This window comes from Enhydra lutris, unplaced genomic scaffold (genome assembly GCF_002288905.1).
Source record: "Enhydra lutris kenyoni isolate GAN:26980312 unplaced genomic scaffold, ASM228890v2 scaffoldscaffold26, whole genome shotgun sequence".
Lineage (NCBI taxonomy): Eukaryota > Metazoa > Chordata > Mammalia > Carnivora > Mustelidae > Enhydra > Enhydra lutris.
In genome coordinates this window covers 4,976,583-4,997,115 of record NW_019154110.1, presented here as the reverse complement: position 1 = coordinate 4,997,115, position 20,533 = coordinate 4,976,583, and the positions used below count along the sequence as shown (strand labels likewise).

At 53.2% G+C, this 20,533-nt stretch overlaps 1 protein-coding gene across 1 annotated transcript; it reads left to right on the top strand.

Annotated features, from left to right (window-relative positions):
- The first annotated feature begins 359 nt into the window (after positions 1–359).
- LOC111151330 (sterile alpha and TIR motif containing 1) lies at positions 360–18,964 on the top strand. The gene is made up of 10 exons (XM_022509253.1): positions 360–899; positions 1,481–1,483; positions 6,903–7,521; positions 7,955–8,167; positions 8,430–8,521; positions 8,619–8,854; positions 11,332–11,434; positions 11,511–11,700; positions 17,234–17,355; positions 17,445–18,964. Exons 1-10 carry the CDS (start codon positions 430–432, stop codon positions 17,572–17,574), a joined length of 2,178 nt encoding a protein of 725 aa, XP_022364961.1. The 5' UTR covers positions 360–429; the 3' UTR covers positions 17,575–18,964.
- Positions 18,965–20,533: the final 1,569 nt, after the last annotated feature.

The following is a 20,533-nucleotide window of genomic DNA, read 5'->3' as shown; positions in this document are numbered from 1 at the left end:
GGGTTTGAGGCTACGCAGGCTGCAGGGGAGGAGTCCCACGTGACAGAGAGGCGGGGTGTCAGCTCCGCGACTGTGGCTTCTCAGGGGCGGGGCCGCTGCAGAGCATCTCCCAGCCGGAGCCCCCTTTTGTTCCTCTTGCTGCCTCCTAGGTCCGCCGGCCTCTGGGTCCATCCCTCGCTCCCCTCTCGCTCCTCCCGCCCACCCCTTGCATCCGGGCCCGCATCCCTTCACCCAAAAGCTCGGTCCCAGTTCCTGTCCTTGCCCCTCCCCCAGACTTCTGGCCAGCGCCTTTGCCTGGTAGGTAGCCTTCTGCCCATCCCTCCCTTCTGCACCTTCTTTTCCCTGGATCCGTCTCCTGTCCCCCTTTTCCCCAAGTCCCGAGTCGCTCCGCCCTTCCGGACCGGGGATGTCCCCCGCAGCCCCGCGCCCATGGTCCTGACGCTGCTCCTCTCCGCCTACAAGCTGTGCCGCTTCTTCACCATGTCGGGCCCACGGCCGGGCGGCGAGCGGCTAGCCGTGCCGGGGCCCAACGGGGGCGGCGGCGCGGGCCCGTGGTGGACCGCGGGCAGCCGCGGGCCCCGCGAGGTGTCGCCCGGGGCGGGCACTGAGGTGCAGGGTGCCCTGGAGCGCGCGCTGCCCGAGCTGCAGCAGGCGCTGTCGGCGCTGAAGCAGGCGGGGGGCGCGCGGGCCGTGGGCGCCGGCCTGGCGGAGGTCTTCCAGCTGGTGGAGGAGGCCTGGCTGCTTCCGGCCGTGGGCCGTGAGGTAGCCCAGGGTCTGTGCGACGCCATCCGCCTGGACGGCGGCCTCGACCTACTGCTGCGACTGCTGCAGGCGCCGGAGCTGGAGACGCGCGTGCAGGCCGCCCGCCTGCTGGAGCAGATCCTGGTGGCTGAGAACCGGTGAGGGTGCTCGCGGGCTGGAGGGTAGAGCGCGGGGTGCTGTGGGGTGACAAGGGCGGTCCGCGGCCAGGGTCTCTGGTGTGAATCGCCCTGTGCCTTTTCCCGCCTCACCTCACCAAATCCCTGTACTACCCCCCTGTTGGGGATGAGCGTGTCCGTTTTACAAATGAGGCTTGGGAAAGTTTCATGCCTTGCAGGGAGTCACAACACAGTGAACTGATGGTTCAGCCAGGATTCTCCTGGGACTGTTGGGGTGAGGAATGAGACAGGGAGAGGAAGAATAGAGTATAGCAGGACAGGAATTTGTCCCTGGTTCTGAGGGTGGGGCTGGGACCCTAAACCCACAGACCTCCTCCCCACAGGCATGGGTGCCCTTCTAGGCTACCTTCTCACTGCCACTGTGAAAGGAAGAGAACACAATGCTCAGGAAATGGGGTAGGATTACTGAAATGAGTGCTGATCTGAGGGTTACTTGCCCTCTTTAGGCCACCCCCAATCCACCTTCTGCTTCCTCCTTCTTCATTTTGGCCCACATAACAAGCCAGACATGATCTCATCCTGCGGCTGCTCATGGGGAACAGAAGGTTTTCTAGTGGGATCAATGGGTGAGAGAAGAGGAAACAGGTGAGGAGCGAGGCAGGGGCCAGAGTGTGTGTTCTCCGTCCCTTCCCCACATAGGGCTGAGATACAGTAGGGGGTGTCCAACTGGGGCCTGGAAGTCCCTCTCTTGCCTGCCTCTTGAGATCTCCCCCAGAATATGAGGACTCTTGCACTCACTTTCTCTCCCCTCCTATGCCAGAGCAGATCAAACTGTCACTCAGCACTCAGTCACGTGCTGAATTCTCAGGCCCCTCAGATTTAGAAGGGTTTGGGAAGGGTCACTTTCAATTCATGCAGCTTTGTGATGTGTGATGGGTTAGGGATGCTTTCCTTACCATTTAAAAAAATTAAACATAACCTTGTGGGTGATGGAAATGATACAACCGTCAGAAATACATGAATGGAGCAATTTAAGTTGGGAGAGCAAGTTAGGGTTCTGCTTACTCAGAAAGTCATTAATCTCCCAACTACCATCAATCATCAGTACATTTGGAGGACTAGCAAACGGAGTGGGTGCTCCCTGGATGTGGTGGGCACGGGGTGACAGCGTACCAGGTAGCCTGGTATGTGGGGTGTGGCAGCTATAATTAGAACCCGTGGAGAAGCGGTGCAGCCAACACCCTAGGAAGAGGAGGGCGGCAAGATGCAAACTGCACTGATATTTTTTTCAAGGTTGAAAATAACAACACTCACCTCTTACAGAATTAGTGAAGGGAGGAGTCACACTCACCATGATCTGGGGAAACCACGCACTGGTCCTGACAGCACTTCAGGACCAAGGACAGAGCCCAGGAAGCCCCTTGGCCATGGGATTTTTTCCCCAAAGAGAGGCAGAATCTCCTCAATTTTTAGTCTACTTTGGGTGGAGGCTGGAAGGAAGAGAAGGGGGGTGACACACTGAGAATTTGTGTTGATGAAATCTTGCCCTTCATCAGCCAACCTCCTCTTAAAGAAAGTTCCTCAATCAGTGCACCCACTCCTTTTCCCATTCCCTTCTTCCCAGAGTGCTGCTACACCTGTTGGCCAGGAGCCTAGATCACAGCATCCCTCACCGTCAAATGTCAAGAGAAATCCAACAGGGTAGGACCCTCTGAACTTGATCCCATGACACCAGTGAGGGCCCCATGTGACTGCTAGCCTTTGAAATTTATAGCCCAGCCCCATCAGGAGACCATAATTAGGTTAAATGGTTTAACTCCGGTTGAATGAATGAATTTCCCAAAAATACACAGTTAATAAGTGGAGGAGACATGTTTAAAAAGTAAAACAAGGGACGCCTGGGTGGCTCAGCTGGTTAAGCCGCTGCCTTCGGCTCGGGTCATGGTCCCGAGGTCCTGGGATCCAGTCCCATGTTGGGCTCCCTGCTCAGCGGGGAGGCTGCTTCTCTCTCTGCCTGCCACTCTGCCTGCGTTTGCACGCTCTCTCTCTCTCTCTCTAACAAATAAATAAGTAAAAATCTTTAAAAAAAAAAAAAGTAAAACAAAACAGAAAGCTATTGCATATAAATTCAAAAAGTGCAAAGGTACAAAAAAGTCCCAAACTTAAGAATTTTTCCTTCTACCCAGACCCCTCGCTGGATGCAAACCAGAAAAACAAGTTTTTTTTGTTTTTTTTTTTTTAAGATTTCATTTATTTATTTGACAGAGATCACAAGTAGGCAGAGAGGCAGGCAAAGAGGGGAGGGGAAGCAGGCTCCCCACTGAGCAGAGAGCCCAATTCGGGGCTTGATCCCAGGGCCCTAGGATTATGACCTGAGTTGAAGACAGAGGCTTTAACCCACAGAGCCACCCAGGTGCCCTGCAAAACAGGTTTCTTGCACGGTATGTCCTCCCAGAACAATTGTATACATACAAGGATTTACACATATATGTATATTATATATACATGCTGGTACGTGTATGTGTATGAATTCCCCCTCCTGAAGCTGGAATTTGAACCCAGACCCACAGCCTCTCAGGCTGCAGAAGCCAGGAGCTGAGTGTATAGTTCTCACTACAAGGATATAGTCCAAGTTCTGTGAAGGTGCCAAGGGCATAGGGAAAGGGGAGGGCTGGGGTGTCAACAGACTCAGAATAAAGTCCTCTTAAAAAAAATTAAAAATGGGGCGCCTGGATGGCTCAGTCAGTTAAGTGTCTGCCTTTAGCTCAGGTCATGATACCAGGGTCCTGGGATCGAGTCCCAGGTTGGGCTCCCTGCTCTTCAGGGAATCTGTTTCTCCCTCGTTCTCTCTCTCTCTCTCAAATAAATAAAAAATTTTTAAAATAAAAAATTTAAAAAACAAAACAAAGCAAAAAAAAAGAATAAAGTCCTCTCTGAATTAATATTCCTGAGCAAGCCCTTCCCTTCACTTGTCCTCAGGAAATGAGAGTGTTGGATTAGATTATTGCTTAAACACATCTGCTGGTTCTGATATTCTCAGAGTTTATGTAGTCAGATTGTTCTGGAAGCACAAAGTATAGATGAAGGATCTTAACCTTGGAAGACAGACAGATGCAGGTTTGGACCCCACCTATGCCTCTTACCAGCTGTGTAACTCTAAGCATGACATGTAACTTCCCTGAACTTTGGCTTTCTCCTTGGTAAAAGGAACAAGTGAATGATTGGAACCCACCTGTTCTTTTGGACTTTAGGGAAGCTCAGTGATCAACTCAGAAGAGTTGTTGTGCCATGTTATGGGCTCAGCTGGGACCTGCAGTGGACACAAAGTCACAAACATCACTGTGATGCTCACTGGGCAGGGACTCCCTGCCTGGCTGAGTCTCTTAAGTCTTTAGGGGTAGTGTCAGTTGTGGAGGACATCATTTGTGGAGGTCAGGGAGACAGAAAACTTTCACCTCTGCCTAGAGTGTGCCAGCTTTCCTGCCTGCTGTGCTGGCAACCAGGCTCCCTCCCTTGGACATTTCCTCCCTAGAGCAGTCATAGTGCTTCCTAAAACCCATGTAAGAGCAGGTCACTCCCCTTCCTGAAGCCTTTCAATGGCTCCTCATTTGCCATCGAAATAAAGTACAAATGCCTGAAGAGGGCTCAGAAGGCCCCCAGGACCCTTTCCCTATTCTCCCCCCTTGAATCTTCCACCTCAGCCACTAGAAATGGCTTCACTTCAGTGTGGCTGAGGTGGGGACAGATCCCCAAATGCACCAGCTCTCAGATACCCCCCAAGCCTTTGCATACATCTGTGCCTATAATACAATGTCCACAATCTCCCCTTCTCCTCTTCATGAATGTCTCACCATCTTCCCCAATTAATACCCTAGGCACCCAACCAATATATTTAATGTGTGTCTTTATATCTGTGTCCTGGTAGGATCTTTATTCTTGTTTTGTGTGCATGTATTTTTAATTTACACAAATGGAGGGATGCCTGGGTGGCTCAGTTGGTTGTGTCTGCCTTTGGCTCAGATCATGATCCCAGGGTCCTGGGATCGAGTCCCTCATCGAGCTCCTTGCTCTGCGGGGAGTCTGCTTCTCTCTCTCTCCCTCTGCAGCTCGTGCTCTCTCTCTGTCAAATAAATAAAATCTCTTAAAAAATTTATACAAATGGTGCTGTGTTTTATAGCACATTCCAGTTCATATTTTTTATCCACTTAGTAGTATTTTTTTTAAGATTTTTATTTATTTATTTGACGCAGAGAGAGAGATCACAAGTAGGCAGAGAGGCAGGCAGAGAGAGAGGGGGAAGTAGGCTCCCCGCCGAGTGGAGAGCCCGATTCGGGGCTCTATCCCAGGACTCTGAGATCATGATCTGAGCCGAAGGCAGAGGCTTAACCCACTGAGCCACCCAGGCGCCCCAGTAGTATGTTTTTAAGATCCTTCCTTCATGTGCCATGGTATAATCTGTTCAGTCCCTTGTAACTGCTCCATAGCCCTCCAGAGTGGGTAACTGCCCATGTTACCTCTCCACTGTCCCAGGCTCGACAACCAGACTGCCACTATCTTCCCCAATCACAAACAACCCTGCAGCCTTTTCCACGTTCTTTTGTGGATCTGTGACAATTCTTAGGGATATAAACTCAAGAGCCCCAATTTCTGGCTCATAGGGTGCATATCTCTTTAACTTCACCCACGCATCCCAGCCTGCTTTCCAAATTGACTGCCCCAGCAAGCACCTCTACACAGAGAGCTTCAGGGTAGTTCATGGCTCCTCACACTGCCAACCTTTTCTGTTACCCAGCTTCTGCTTTTTGCCTATCCAATAGGTGTAAAGTGATAGCTGATTTAATTTTCACTTCTCTAATTACTAATGAGTTAGAGCATCTCCTAATTTGCTTGTTAACATTGTGGATTTCCTCTTTTGTAAATTGCCATTTATATCCTTCGCCATTCCCTATTGAATTTGCTGTCTTTTTCTTATTGACTTGACTATTCATATCTTCTATATATGAAACCTTGTTGCTTTTATATTTTTCCTTTTAGGTTTTAAACATTGCAAATATCTCTGGCCTTCTTTCTATTCCTCAAACATGCCAAGCTCACAAGCCCTCAGGGCTTTTGTCCTTGCTGTTCGTTCTGCCTGTTACACTCTCTCCCAGACACCTGCAGACAGGAGTCTTTGGATATTGTACTCTCAGATCTCACCTCCTCTGCCGCCCACTGTCCATTACATCACCTGCATTTGCTAGCATAATAGCCATCTCACTCTTGTCCTGTTCACTCATTGTTCCCTTGCTTATTGTTTGTTTCCATATTAGCTGTGTATAAGTTCCAGGCTCTCTTAGGCCCTGCTCAGCTTCAGTCTCTAGCACAAAGCCTGACACACAGTAGTTCCTCAATAAAAATCTGTTGAGTGAATGGATAAATACACCCCAGTCACACCACATGAAGTGAAGAGAGGTTTGAAGGCAAGGCGAAGAGGGGTGTACTTAGAGTGATGCTTCAAATGATGATAAGAAGTTAAAATTTAGTAAGTCTTCCCTATGGCAGGCTTCCCCTGTGGGAAGCACTTTACACGGATTTTCACACTGGTACTCATAATGACCCTGTGGGGTGGGTACTCCTTTTATCTTATTTATGAGATGAAGTTCCTTATTTAGGAACTGAAGTTGGATAAAGGAAGGCACTCAAGGTCCCACACATTTCTAGACCAAAAAAAAAAAAAAAAAAACCACCAGTTCCCAAGGGATCTTCGCCAGAGTTAGGGTTCTTAACCATACACACTGCAGGGCAGGAGGCAGCGTTAAGGGAGGAATTGGGTGTGGCCAGGATGAAGCACCCTTATAATCGTAATGGGAGGAATCTGTTCCTTGCAGGGCAGGTGGAAGGGGGAGGCAGGGAGGTTAATGCTCTTCCTCACGTTCTATATGACACCAATGAGGCCGGAGAAGTTAAATGACCTGACCAGGTCATGGTCAGCCTTCCCCGGTGGTACCGCCATTCCATCATCCTTGTCCCACTTTGTTTCGCCAGGGACCGCGTGGCGCGCATCGGGTTGGGCGTGATCCTGAACTTGGCAAAAGAACGGGAGCCAGTGGAGCTGGCGCGGAGCGTGGCCGGCATCTTGGAGCACATGTTCAAGCACTCGGAGGAGACGTGCCAGCGGCTGGTGGCGGCCGGTGGCCTGGACGCTGTGCTGTACTGGTGCCGCCGCACGGACCCGGCGCTGCTCCGCCACTGCGCGCTGGCGCTGGGCAACTGTGCGCTGCACGGGGGCCAGGCGGCGCAGCGGCGCATGGTGGAGAAGCGCGCCGCCGAGTGGCTCTTCCCGCTCGCCTTCTCCAAAGAGGACGAGCTGCTGCGGCTGCACGCCTGCCTCGCCGTAGCCGTGCTGGCCACCAACAAGGAGGTGGAGCGCGAGGTGGAGCGCTCTGGCACGCTGGCGCTCGTGGAGCCGCTTGTGGCCTCGCTGGATCCCGGCCGCTTCGCCCGCTGTCTTGTGGATGCCAGCGATACAAGCCAGGGCCGCGGGCCTGACGACTTGCAGCGCCTCGTGCCACTACTGGACTCGTCGCGCTTGGAGGCGCAGTGCATTGGGGCTTTCTATCTCTGTGCCGAGGCTGCCATCAAGAGCCTGCAGGGCAAGACCAAGGTGGGTGAGGGGTGGGAGTGGGGACAGGAGTTAGAGAGCATCTGGGAAGGCTTCCCAGAGGAAGTGACATTCAACTGGGACTTAAAGTACACATTATAGTTAAGTGAAGCAAGCAGAAGGATGAGAGACCAGTTACTGGCCTTGAAGGCAAGACCGAGGGTTTTAAGCAGGGAGCATGCCTGGCATTCATACTTAGAGCTCAGCCTTCATCCCATGGAGATGGAAACTGTTAGAGGGGAGAAATGAGGGGGAGAGTCGAGAGAGTTTCAGGAAAGGGAATGAACGGAACTAGGTGATCTATAGGGTGAATGCAGGGCTAGGGCAGATGATGGGAGTTTCAGCGCTGAGAAGAGGCTACGGGAAGGACTGGGAATCTTTGGGGATGGCTGGTGAACTGGGGGACCCCTGACACTCTCTCCCCACCCCTCCCTAGGTATTCAGCGACATCGGAGCCATCCAGAGCCTGAAACGCCTGGTTTCCTACTCCACCAATGGCACCACGTCGGCGCTGGCCAAGCGCGCGTTGCGCCTGCTGGGCGAGGAGGTGCCGCGGCCCATCCTGCCCTGCGTGGCCAGCTGGAAGGAGGCCGAGGTCCAGACGTGGCTGCAGCAGATCGGCTTCTCCCACTACTGCGAGAACTTCCGGGTAGAGCAGCGCATCCCAAGGGCTCGCGGCCCCTAGGGGCGCCCTGAATGAGGCAACAGCGCCCCCTTGCGGCCCGTGCGCCCGCGGCTCCAGGGATGATTTTGGGGGTGGAAGCCTGTACTCCAACACTTTCGGGGTCACTCTAATTCGGGTCCCATCCGCCTCCCCCGTCGTAGTCTCCGGTTGTCTTTCCTTGCATCTTATGCTTGGGGTCCAACGACTGAGGAGGAGCGCCCTTCCTTACGTCTGACCCCTCCCCTAGGAGCAGCAGGTAGATGGCGACCTGCTTCTGCGGCTCACGGACGAGGAGCTCCAGACCGACCTGGGCATGAAATCTGGCATCACCCGCAAAAAGTACGGCACCTCCTGCTCGCCAGTCCTCACCTTCTGCCCCTAGCCAGTCCTAGGTCAGGACCTCAGCGTCCTCTTCTTCCCCCACCCCCGGCTGCAGATTCTTCAGGGAGCTCACGGAGCTGAAGACTTTCGCCAACTACGCTACGTGCGACCGCAGCAACCTGGCTGACTGGCTGGGCAGCCTGGACCCGCGCTTCCGCCAGTACACGTACGGCCTGGTCAGCTGCGGCCTTGACCGCTCCCTGCTGCACCGCGTGTCGGAGCAGCAGCTCCTGGAGGACTGCGGCATCCACCTGGGCGTGCACCGCGCCCGCATCCTCACCGCCGCCAGAGGTCAGCCTGCCCATCTGGGAGCCCAGTCCTCGCCCAGCCCTCTCCCAGCCCTCAGCCAGGGGTGCTTACAGAGGGTAGGTGTGGGAAGACAGGGGGCTTAGGCGATTAGCCAACAGCTTACCAAATACGGGTCTGGAGGTGCTTTAGGGAGGTCACGAGGGCAGAATGGATTCTAGGGCTCTAGCAACCCTTTTTATTTACTAATTTATTTTAATTTGCTAATTTACTATCTCGCTAATATTGTCAGTTACAATATATAAAGTTTTAAATATTATCTTATTAATATCTATATGCATTCTATCCAGTGGGTGTTAATTTTTTAAAGATTTTATTTATTTACTTATTATTTTTTAAGATTTTATTTTATTTTATTTATAATAAAGAGGGAGTGAGCGGGAGGAGGGGGACGGGCAGAGGGAGAAGCAGACTCGCTGTTGAGCTGGGAGTCCATCGTGGGGCTCAATCCCAGGACCCTGGGATCATGATTGAGCCGAAGGCAGACGCTCAACCAACTGAGCCACGGGGGTGCTCCTGGGTGTTAATTTTTTTAATCAACTAGTCACCATGCTGTGCATTATATCCCAGAACTTACTCATCTTTTTTTTTTTTTTTTAAGATTTATTTATCCATTTTAGAGAGAGAGAGAGAGCAAGGCAGAGAGCAGGGGTGAGGGGCAGAGGGAAAGAGAGAATCCTCAAGCAGAGTCCCCACTGAGTGTGGACCCCGACTAGGGGCTCAATCTCACCACCCTGAGATCATGACCTGAGCCAAAATCAAGAGTCAGACACCTAACCGACTGAGCCACCCAGGTGCCTTTCTATAATGTACTTTTTAAAAATTTTTAAGTAATAAGAGAGGTGTAGCTTAAAAGTGTCCAATTTGAAGAGTTTTGAAAAATGCATACATGTGTAACTACCATCATAATCCAAGATGAAGAACATTTCCATCAAGGGTGTTCTTTTTAAAGATGATGAAACTAAGTTTTAGGGAATTGAAATACGTTTCTCAAGGTTATCCCTTGGGGAATCCCAAATACAAACCCCAGAGCCATTTAAGTAACAGAACTAGGATTTGAACCTCTGTCTTTCTCCTTCAGAAACAGACAGGGGCTGACTGTGAGTGCTGAGACTGAATATTATATGAAGATGGATTCTTTTCATTCATCTCAACAAGTTCAACCAAAGCAGATCAGCTTTCATTATTTTCACACTGCAGCTCTTAGTATAACCCCAGGATTTCTTTTTTTTTTTTTAAGATTTTATTTATTTATTTGTCAGAGAGAGTGAGCACAGGCAGAGGCAGAGGGAGAAGCAGGCTCTCCACTGAGCAAGGAGCCTGATGAGGGACTTGATCCCAGGACGCTGGGATCATGACCTGAGCCGAAGGCAGCCGCTTATCCAACTGAGCCACCCAGGCATCCCTAACCCCAAGATTTCATTTCTTAAAAACAGGGAGGGGCGCCTGGGGGGCCCAGGTTTGCATTCAGATTTCTCCTGCTCCGAATCCTTTCTGGAGTTCCAAATGGCACATTTTCTTTCTATGTTGCTGGCTGAGTCCTCGGGTATGGCTTTGGAGCCAAGCTTCTGCAGGTTGTCCTCTCAGAACCCAGCCTGGGGTTAGGGTTAGGGTTAGGGCCAAGGAGCATGGAAGGTCTGGTCTGAGGGCATTGTGGCAACCTTCCCAGAGGGCTGAGTTGAGGGCGTGGGTTAGGGTTAGGGATCCAGGGGAGATTGTGACCTCAGCCGAAGGCAGACACCTAACCAACTGAGCCACCCAGGTGCCCCCCTCCATGCACCCTTTTTAAGTGGATGCAGTGACCCACTGAGACTTAGATTTTAGAAGGACCCCTGTGGTTGTTGTGCAAACAGATTGAACTGGGCAAGTGTGGATTTGGGGAGACCACTGAGAAGGCTGAGTTGGGGGCCTGGACATAGAGAGGGCCCTGGGGCTGGAGTCCAGGATGTTTAGTTGGAAGAATGCAGAGCATGGAATCAGGTGTTGTGAACGTCTGTCTGTTCTGTTCACTGTCGTATTGCAAGCCCAAAGGGTAGTGCCTGGCACACAGTAAGTACTTAGTGAATATGCGTGGAATGAATTAATGAGAGGTAGGGGTATGGGCCGATACCCGGGTTCTGGCTGTGGTGGGAACTAGGAAGGCAGGGGCCTGGGGAAGACTTGGGATGTGTTGGGTGTAGTGTCTGTGGGCAGCTGCCCGTGCAGGTATGGAGTTCTGGAGAGAGGACAGGGCTGGAGGTGCCGATCCGTGTCCCTAAACACAATGCCTGTCTCCTGAGAGGGACTCACCAATAGTGAGCAGCCTTCCTTCCTGTAGGCCCAGCTCTCCATCTCAGTGACTCTCTTTTGCACAAGCCAGGCGGCCCGGGCCGGGCTGCGCTGAGAAGGCTGAGTGGGCAGCAGGTGACACCCCATGGGGAGTCAGGGGTGACTCTGACCGAGCTGTTGTCTGTCTGCCTCAGAAATGCTACACTCCCCGCTGCCCTGCACTGGCGGCAAGCCCAGTGGGGACATCCCAGATGTCTTCATCAGCTACCGCCGGAGCTCAGGCTCTCAGCTGGCCAGGTGAGAAGGGGTAGGCAGGTGGGCAGCCCAGGGGCTGGGGGCCGGGCCGGGGCAATGATGTGGGACCTCTCGCCAGCCTCCTGAAGGTGCACCTGCAGCTGCACGGCTTCAGTGTCTTCATTGATGTGGAGAAGCTGGAAGCAGGCAAGTTCGAGGACAAGCTCATCCAAAGTGTCATGGGTGCCCGCAACTTCGTGCTCGTGCTGTCGGCCGGGGCCCTGGACAAGTGTATGCAGGACTATGACTGCAAAGACTGGGTGCATAAGGTAGGTGCTGGCCTCCGTTGTCCCAGCACTGGCCCGTGGCCGGGGTCAAGGTCCTCCTCCCTTTCCTTCTCATTCGCACTCCCCAGCCACCTCCGCGGTCCAGCGGCGAGGCAGGAGCCACAGCTCGGTCTGTAATTGGTCTTTGGCAAGTCACTTAGGCTCTCTGGGCCTCAGTGTTCTCATGCAGAAAATGGGGATAACATGCCTGTCTTACTCACCTTGTGGGATGGCTGTGAGGGTCAGAGAAGGAGGGAAGCGCTTTGATAAATAACCTCAGTGAGGGAAGAGGGGCAAGAGAGCCTGGTGACAGGCACAGTGGGATCGTGAAAGGCACAAAGCTGTGAGTTTGAATCCCAGCTCCGGCCTTGGGCAAGTTGCGTAACTGCAATGAGCTTCGTTTTGGCTACTGTAAAGTGGGAGAAGTATTGTCCTGGACTCCCTAGGATATTGTTATAAGAATTAAAAGAGCTAAAATCTGTCAAGTCCTTAGCAGAATGCCTAGTTCTATAGTAATTGTTCTATAATGGCAGCATTTATCCTTGTAATTAGTATGAGCGCTTCCCGCTGTTTAATTAATGCCATTCTATCTTCAGTGCCTGGCATATACTAGAAACTTACTGAATACTGACAGAACAGACGGATGGATGAAATGGGTTCATACCACATCTGTAGATTATTAATTATTAATCAGTGAGGGATACAGCAGTCATCTGACCTGGAACCCTTGTCCTGAAGCAGCTAAGGAAACAAGACGTGTAGAGATCATCTATGGGTTGGTGTCGCCGCTAAGCTATGTAGGTGAACCTCTCACTGGCCATAGGTGCGTAGAGAAGGGGGAGAACGTTAAGGGCTGGAATAACCGGGGAAGGCTTCGTGAAGGAAGCAGAACTTGAGAAGAGACTTAAGAATTTAGGTAAGTGGAAGAGAAGGCATCCCAGGCAGGGCGACTGCGCGAGCAGAGGACAAAAGTGGGGATGAGGAAGGCACATCCCCGGTGATTGCTTACAGATGAAGCGGAGACTCAGAGCAGTAGAATTCTTCTTCCGCTGGCCACGCTGGTGTAGAAATCCAAAAAGCTGGCCTCTGAACTCCCATCGATCTGACTCCAAAGCCCGTGCTCTTTCCCAGCACCTGCCGTGGCGCAGACCTGAGGGGGTGGGAGGGGAGGTGGGGGGTTGGGGCAGGATTCTGCTGACACCGGAAATGGTCGTTTGCATCCCTTCCCAACTCCATGTCGGGTGACGCCATGTTGGTAGCCTGAGATCAGCCCTAGTGGGAATATTTACACCAAGGAAATTGGTAAAGACTACAAAGCAGGATTTTATTTGGTTAGTTGGTTGTTTTCTGTTTGTTTGGTTTTGGGGTTTTTTTCTTTTTGCCCCCAGAGAGTTATTTGTTAAACATTTGCCAGCACACCACTGGGGTTCCCCGGGTGGCTCAGTTGGGTAAACACCCGACTCTCGACTTTGGCTCAGGTCATGATCTCAGGGTGGTGAGATCGGGCTCCACACTGGGCATGGAGCCTGTTTAAGATTCTCTCCAGCCCTCCCCTCTCTCCTCCTCACTGGCTCTCTCCCTCTCTTTATTTTTTTTTTTAAAGATTTTATTTATTTATTTGACAGACAGAGATCACAAGCAGGCAGAGAGAGAGGAGGAAGCAGGCTCCCCGCTGAGCAGAGAGCCCGATGCGGGGCCTGATCCCAGAACCCTGAGATCATGACCTGAGCTGAAGGCAGCGGCTTAACCCACTGAGCCACCCAGGCGCTCCTCTCCCTCTCTTTAAACAAACAAACAAACAAACTACAGAACCCATTTGCTGAGTACCTAAAGGTTGGGAGAAGACTTGTGTTTAAAGCACTGGGGGAAAGGGATCCCACAAGGGCAGTGAGGCCAGGCCAGCGGTGGTAGGGAGAAGGCTCTGGCATCAGAGTACAACCAGACCGACCATGGGGAAGAGGGTCAGGCCCTGGAAGCCATGTTTTAGAGGCTGAGTACTGGGCTTGGTTGGGTGTTGGGCCGAAGAGACACCTGGAGGATCATGGTTGATGGCCCAGAGCAGGTTGCAGGCGGCCTTCTGGGATAAAGAGAGGAATAGCTGAGCTCCACTCGAGGTCAGACCTTGTTCACTCTATATCCCGGATGCCTACAAGCCTGCGTGGTGTGAAGCAGGCTCTTGACTAGTTGATGCGATACTTGAATCAGTTACCAAGCAGAGGAAGCTGAAATAACTGGGAAGGCCACACAGGTCCACCAGGTTTACCCGGCCAGAACACTCGACTCTGATCAAGTTTTCGTTCTTTTTTTTTTTTAAGATTTTATTTATTTATTTGACAGAGAGAGATCACAAGTAGGCAGAGAGGCAGGCAGAGAGAGAGAGAGAGAGGGAAGCAGGCTCCCTGCTGAGCAGAGAGTCCGATGCGGGACTCGATCCCTGGACCCCGAGACCATGACCTGAGCCGAAGGCAGTCGCTTAACCCACTGAGCCACCCAGGCGCCCTCAAGTTTTCATTCGTAACCTGCTGGATGACCTTGAACAAGCCACTCTTCCTCTCTTGGCCAGACTCTGAATCTTTGCAGCGAGCAGCATGCGGTCTTTGATTCTGGATAAAACATGTCGAGAGGCTCTCAAATAAATTTGTGCAGGGTCAGAATTCAAACGAGGGCTTGGCTGAAAGAGCCCTGAGCTTGGAATCTGAAGGCTTGATTCAGAAGCCTGGCCCCTCTTGGGCTGGGCATTTGTGTGACTTGGGGGCAAGTCCCCTCTCTGGGCTTTCTTCTTCTCATTCATAAAATGAGAGGTTCCCCCCAAACCAATCAAGGTTGGAGTTATGTGGGTTTTTTTCCCCAGGAAGGCTCTGGGCCCCAAGGGTGGTCGACACCCATCTAGCTGACTGCACTGAGGGAGGAGGGATGGGCGGAGCCTCTGCCTTGGACCAGTCCCAAAGGCCCCATCAGCCTTCCTGGGTTGTTAGTGCTTCACTGCCTCTGGTTTTAAGACTCCTTTCCCGAAGCCACATTTAGTGGGTAATCAATACAGAAAACCACAAGTGAACTGCACTCAAGTAATTCCAATCCCTGAGGTTGCCCCTTGAAAAGAAAAAATTCAATAAGCCCTTACCAGAGCACCCATTAATAGTAATATCCTCAGAAGCACCTTGTGAGGGAGGTTTATTATCCTCTTTTACAGAGGAGGAAATCCTAACACCTGTGATTGATTGATTAAGCACACGCTACATGCTGGGCACTGGCCTAAGCACTTGCCACAGGACATGGCAGGTACCCCCCAACAGAAGAGAAAACAGAGGCTTTGAGGGCCCATTGGTTGCCTCATGCCACAAAGCCTATGTCAGAGATTCGATATGAACCCCAGTCTCAGGATTCTGGAGTGCAGCCCCTAACAGCTGTGCTTTGTTGTCCCCCTCCCTCCCTCCCTTCCTTCATTCATTCATTCCAGCCATCCAGCCATCCATTAAGTATTTGGCAAGGGCTGACTGTGGGCAAGGCTTTGTGAAAGATGCTGAGATACAAGATGGATAAAAACCGGACATGATCCCTGTCTTTATGTCTGGTGGGGAAGACAGATATTAAGTAAATTACTCATTAATTAAGTTTGCAACTCCAGCATGAGTTAAAGAGCCCTCTAGAGCCTACAGTAGGAGATTGTGCATGGTCAGAGAAGGGAGGGGAGACTTCCTTGGGAAAGTATGGATTGAGCTCAGATCAGAAAAATTAGTAAGCATTAGTTAGGGGAAGGGGCCAGGAAGAACCTGTGCAAAGGCCCTGTGCAGGGAGGGAGGATGGCTAATCTAAGGGGGGCAAGGTCTGTGTGGCTGAGAGAACAGTGCAGGGCTGGAGTCTGGAAAGGGAGCTGTGGCCAACCACACGGAGCCTTCAGACCACAGTATGGAGGGGTTTTTTTGTTTGTTTTTTAAGACTGTATGTGTTTATTTGACAGAGAAAGAGCACAAGCAGGGGCAGTGGCAGGCAGAGAGAAAGAGAAGCAGGCTCCCTGAAGAGCAGGGGAGCCCAATGTGGGACTCAATCCCAGGACCCTGGGATCATACCCGAGCCAAAGGCAGTCGCTTAACCAACTGAGCCACCCCGGTGCCCTGAATTTTATTCTAAGAGCTATGTAAAGTCTTGAAGACTTTTAAGTGGGGGGGGGGGGGACATGATCAGATTTGGATTTTGGAAAGAGCAGCCAGGTGAAGGGGCAATGTAGAGAACAAGTTAGAGGAAGCAAGAGTGATGAGGAGAGACCTGGTGGGGGACAAAGATAAAGGGGTTGGAGCAGCCCGGTGAGGGTGTGTGTGTGGAGGAAGAGCCAAAGTGGGTAGATCTGAGAAATGAGGACAACTGCAGGGCTGGTAATGGATCAGTTTGGGTCCAGACAGTGATGTTTTTCTCCTGACACCAAGTTGAGTAGTTGGTTTTTTTTTTTTTTTTCCAGCACTAACAACCATTTCTCCAATCTGCCAACACCAACTGGGTGTCCCGCAATTCAGTTCTTTTTAAGAAAAATTTTTAGATTGATTTATTTATCTGAGAGCAAGAGACTGTGCCACAAGTGTGAGGGGGGTGGGGGCAGAGGGAGAAGCAGACTCCTCCCTGAGTGCAGAGCCCAACACGGGGCTCCATCTCACGACCCTGAGATCGTGACCCGAGCTGAAACCAAGAGTCCGACGCTTAACCGACCGAGCCACCCAGGCACCCCCAGTTCGGTTCTGATATTGACTCACCCAGAGCAAGTGTCAAACTCCAGAAGGGCTTAGTCCCACATGTCTGTGCTCACTTCAGACGTCTGAGAGTCCCGGGTTCCTAGGCCACCCACACTTCTGTCTGACTTGGTTACCAAGTCAGGAGTTCCCATGGCACACATCCCTCCCCTGGCCAGTGCAGTCATTTGTTAGAATGACATGCAGAACTGAGAAAGCACTTAACTATATTCCAGGTTCATTGTAGAGGCTATAACTGGGGAACATTTGAATGGGGGCCATGCACAGGGCAAAGGTATGGGGTGTGGGGCACAGGCAGGGAGGCTCAGAGCTCCCATGCCCTCTGCAGGCCACCCTCCCAACACCTGGATGTGTTCAACAAACCACATCCTTCGGGGATTTGATGGAGGGTTCACTGTGGAGGCATGGTGAAGTCTTTGGGCCCTGGTGAGTGAACTCAATCTCTAAACCCCTCTCTCCTCCTGGGAGGTGTGCATCTGTGACTATATGTGAGATACTTAGTTTCCAACTTTTTCATCATAGCTTGGTCTTCCTGGCAAGCAGCCCCCATCCAGAAGCTCTCTAGGCAACCCCCATGCCCAACCTCCAGTCATTTGGGGATTCCCAGTGTTTCAGGAGCTCTATGCCAAGGACTTGGGGCAAAAACCAAATATTTGATTTTTATTAAAAAAAACAAGGGGTGAGGGAAAAGCCAAAGCGGACTTCGGCACCAGCACCCCTCCTAGGGACTGCCTGGCACCAGGGTCCCTAGATGGGGGACCCAGGTCTCTTCCTTATCCCCTCATTTCTTCCTGCAGGAGATCGTGACTGCTTTGAGCTGCGGCAAGAACATTGTGCCGGTCATCGATGGCTTCGAGTGGCCAGAGCCCCAGGACCTGCCCGAGGACATGCAGGCCGTGCTCACCTTCAATGGCATCAAGTGAGGAGAGGGGCGGGTGCGCAGCCCCCAGCCAGCAGCTCCCCCCACCCCCACGCGGCCCCCTAACCCACCAGCCCCTGTGCCCACAGGTGGTCCCACGAATACCAGGAGGCCACGATTGAGAAGATAATCCGATTCCTGCAGGGCCGCTCCTCCCGGGACTCATCGGCAGGCTCAGACACCAGTTTGGAGGGGGCCGCACCCATGGGCCCAACTTAACCAACCCTTAGATCCTAGGCCCTGCTCTGACCCCCGTTCCCATCATCCCGCTCGAAGAAACTGCTCCTCGACCTGGCGTCTCTCAGCTGCAGCCACCTGGGCCCTTCTCTGGAAATTGCTGTCGCTCTGCCCCCATCCTCATGGTCCACCTCAAGCCCAGCCCCCTCTGTGTCTGCAAAGGGAATGGAAACCAGGCATTGGGGGTGCTCAGGGCCAGACACCTTCCCCCACCCCATCTCCAGGTCCTGCTACCAGGTTCTCTATCTCAGGTGTGGGAGAAACCCTGGACAATTGAGGGTTTGCCACACACAGCACCCCCTCCTGCCCAGACAGCAGCCAGCTTGAGTAGGGGGAAGGCTGGTAGCCTCCCTCTGACGAGTTTGGGCGCTGCCCTCCCCTCTGAGCTAAGCCAGGGCTGGGGCCCAGCAGCCAGCTGGAGATCAGGCTCCAGTGACGGCTCTCCACCCAGTTCGTGCCTGGCTTCTGGCCTCACTGCATCCTGCCACCCTGTGGCCTTGACCTGTAATCACTGTGTCCTTAGCTGGCCTGGTCTCCAGTCCCCTCCCAGCCTTCCTGAGGTGCAGTCCTCTTAGCCACACCAGAGGTCAGGGTCGGCCAAGCCAGCCCTCACTGTGGCTGGCGGCTGTTCACCAGGCCTGGACCACCAAGGCCGTCTTGACAGGCAGCTAGCCACCCTCCCTGTGCCTTGTTGCTGGGCCTTGTTGCCGGCTCCGGCCTGGCTCTGCTGGCTTGCCCAGCCCCTCCCCACCCTTTCGCTCAGGGGGCAGCCGGGGGAGACAGCCCGCTGTGATGGCAGTGCTGGGCTGGACAGAGGCCGCAGCAACACGGGAAGAGGCAGGATCCTGAAGAAGGGTGAGGGGTGTGTTGGAACCACCTGGGAATTTTGCAACAATGGCGTTCAGACCACCTGGTCAGGGTTTGGGTTTCTGCTTTTCTCACAAATTCCCAGGTGGGTGGGTGCAGATGGTCAAGGAATGAGACACTTGAACTAGCGAGCCTCTAAAACACAAATCCCTCCCAAACCTTTGCCATTCCACCTCCCGCCCTCCACCCCCTGCCCCACCTCACGCCACTCCATGGATCCTGTAGCCCCACTCAGTATTATGTCCCTTGTATGGAGAAGGGACTGAATGACTGAATGACGGGCCATTTCCCAAATCAGCAGCGGCCACCCCAGGATCCAGACCTGGCCTTCTGGTGCTCGGTCCAAGGCCTGTCTCGAGAACCATCCTAGAAGCTGTGCTCAGGGCAGGGCTGTTACTATCCCCACGGCTGGCTTCTCTGCCCCAAGGGTCTGGCAGAGGGGGACAGGTTTTCACCAAAAAAGGCTGGTCCAAGAGCTATACAGAAATAAACAAGCAGGAACATCCCTCTGCCCCTTTCTCCACTTGGGTAGGAGAACAAGAAAGTATCTCCCCGCTTCCATAAAACTGGGCTTCGGCTAACAGGGTCAGCTGGAGCCTGCCCTGCCTCTCCCCTCCCGGGGGCAGTGGGCAATGGCCTGACACCTCAGGCTGGCTCAGCTTCCAGAGTCACCTCACGCGGGGGCCAGCCAGGTCACTCATAGCTCCTGAGCCTCATCGGTCTCACCCTGGGCTTGGGACACCTTCCTTCTACTCCCCCCTCCTGCCGAAGATTCGCTCTCTAGCCAGTCCTGGCCCCAGCTCTGGCCTTCACTGCTCTTGACCCTGCCTCCTTCAGGCCACAGGAGTGTCCACCAGTGCCAGGCCCTGGATGCAGAGTGGACATTGCCCTCGCAGAGCAGCGTCAGTAATGATACAGCGGCATGAGTGCTCTCCCAGGGAAGATTTTTGTCACCGTCAGTCCCCCCCGCCTCCTGAGGTGCTCTGCGGTATTCAAGGAGGCTGCCAGGCCGTTTCTTCTGTTCCTACACCCTCAACTGCTGCCCCTTGGTGACTGGGGAATCAGAGCTCGGCCTCCGACCCGGAGTCATGACCCCCACCCCCAGCCAGGCTTGGCCCCACAGGGCTAGTCCTGAATGGGGGCTGAGAAACAGCCTTTCCCCCAGAGCCTGCTCTGACATGGGCCTGCAGGGTCAGGGTTTTCCATCCGGCTGGTCTGCAAGTCCGGGCTGAGTCAGCAAGGCCCCTGCCCACCTCACCCTAGCCGTCCCGAGGGACTGAGGACTGCTCAGGGACACCCAGAGGTCAGAAGTTCAGCTCCAACTCCTTCATTCTTCTCCCCTGCCCAACAAGAGAGGCATCTCATTCTAGAATGTATGAGGTGGGAAAGGTCTCAGCATGTCATCTAATCCAGTGTTTCCTAACTTGACCACCTGTGATCAGACAGTTCGGGGCACGGCTGCCCCAACCCTTCGGAGGAGGGCTTTGCTTAAGGTCACAAGCAAGCCAGAGACAGTGCTCAGAGCAGAGCCCAGGCCTGAGGACAGCCCAAAACCTTTTCCCAAGCCTCTCACTGCCTCATGCTGGGACAGTGAAAAACTGTATTCCCTGCCTTGCTTTGGTCTCCCCATGATAGAGACGGTGAGTTGGGAACGTGGCAAAAGGCCCGAGCTACAGAGGCCACAGCTGACCCCGGTGGGGTCACACTTCACACCTGTGTGATTTCTAGGGCAGGGAGAGGAGCCAAGCCCTGTGGCCAGTGCAGGCAAGTGTCGCCTGAACTGGGTCTATGTAGGGGCTGGCAGCCCTCAACAAAGGTGGTGCCTTACTACTTCTGGGCCGGGATTCCCTAACAGCCTGGAAAAAGGCCCCTTGTTCTCTGAGAAGCTGCAGCCCCGATCCTATTGGGGAGTCAGGCCCCTCTCCGGGTTCCCGCTGAGCTACAGAAGCAGGAGGACGGTCTCAGCACATGGTCCCACTGAAACACGTGGCAACGGGAGCGTTGGAGGGCAGAGTAGTAACAAAACCCAATGCCTTCAGGGGCGGATCTCTGGTGGACCCTCAGGAATGGGCTC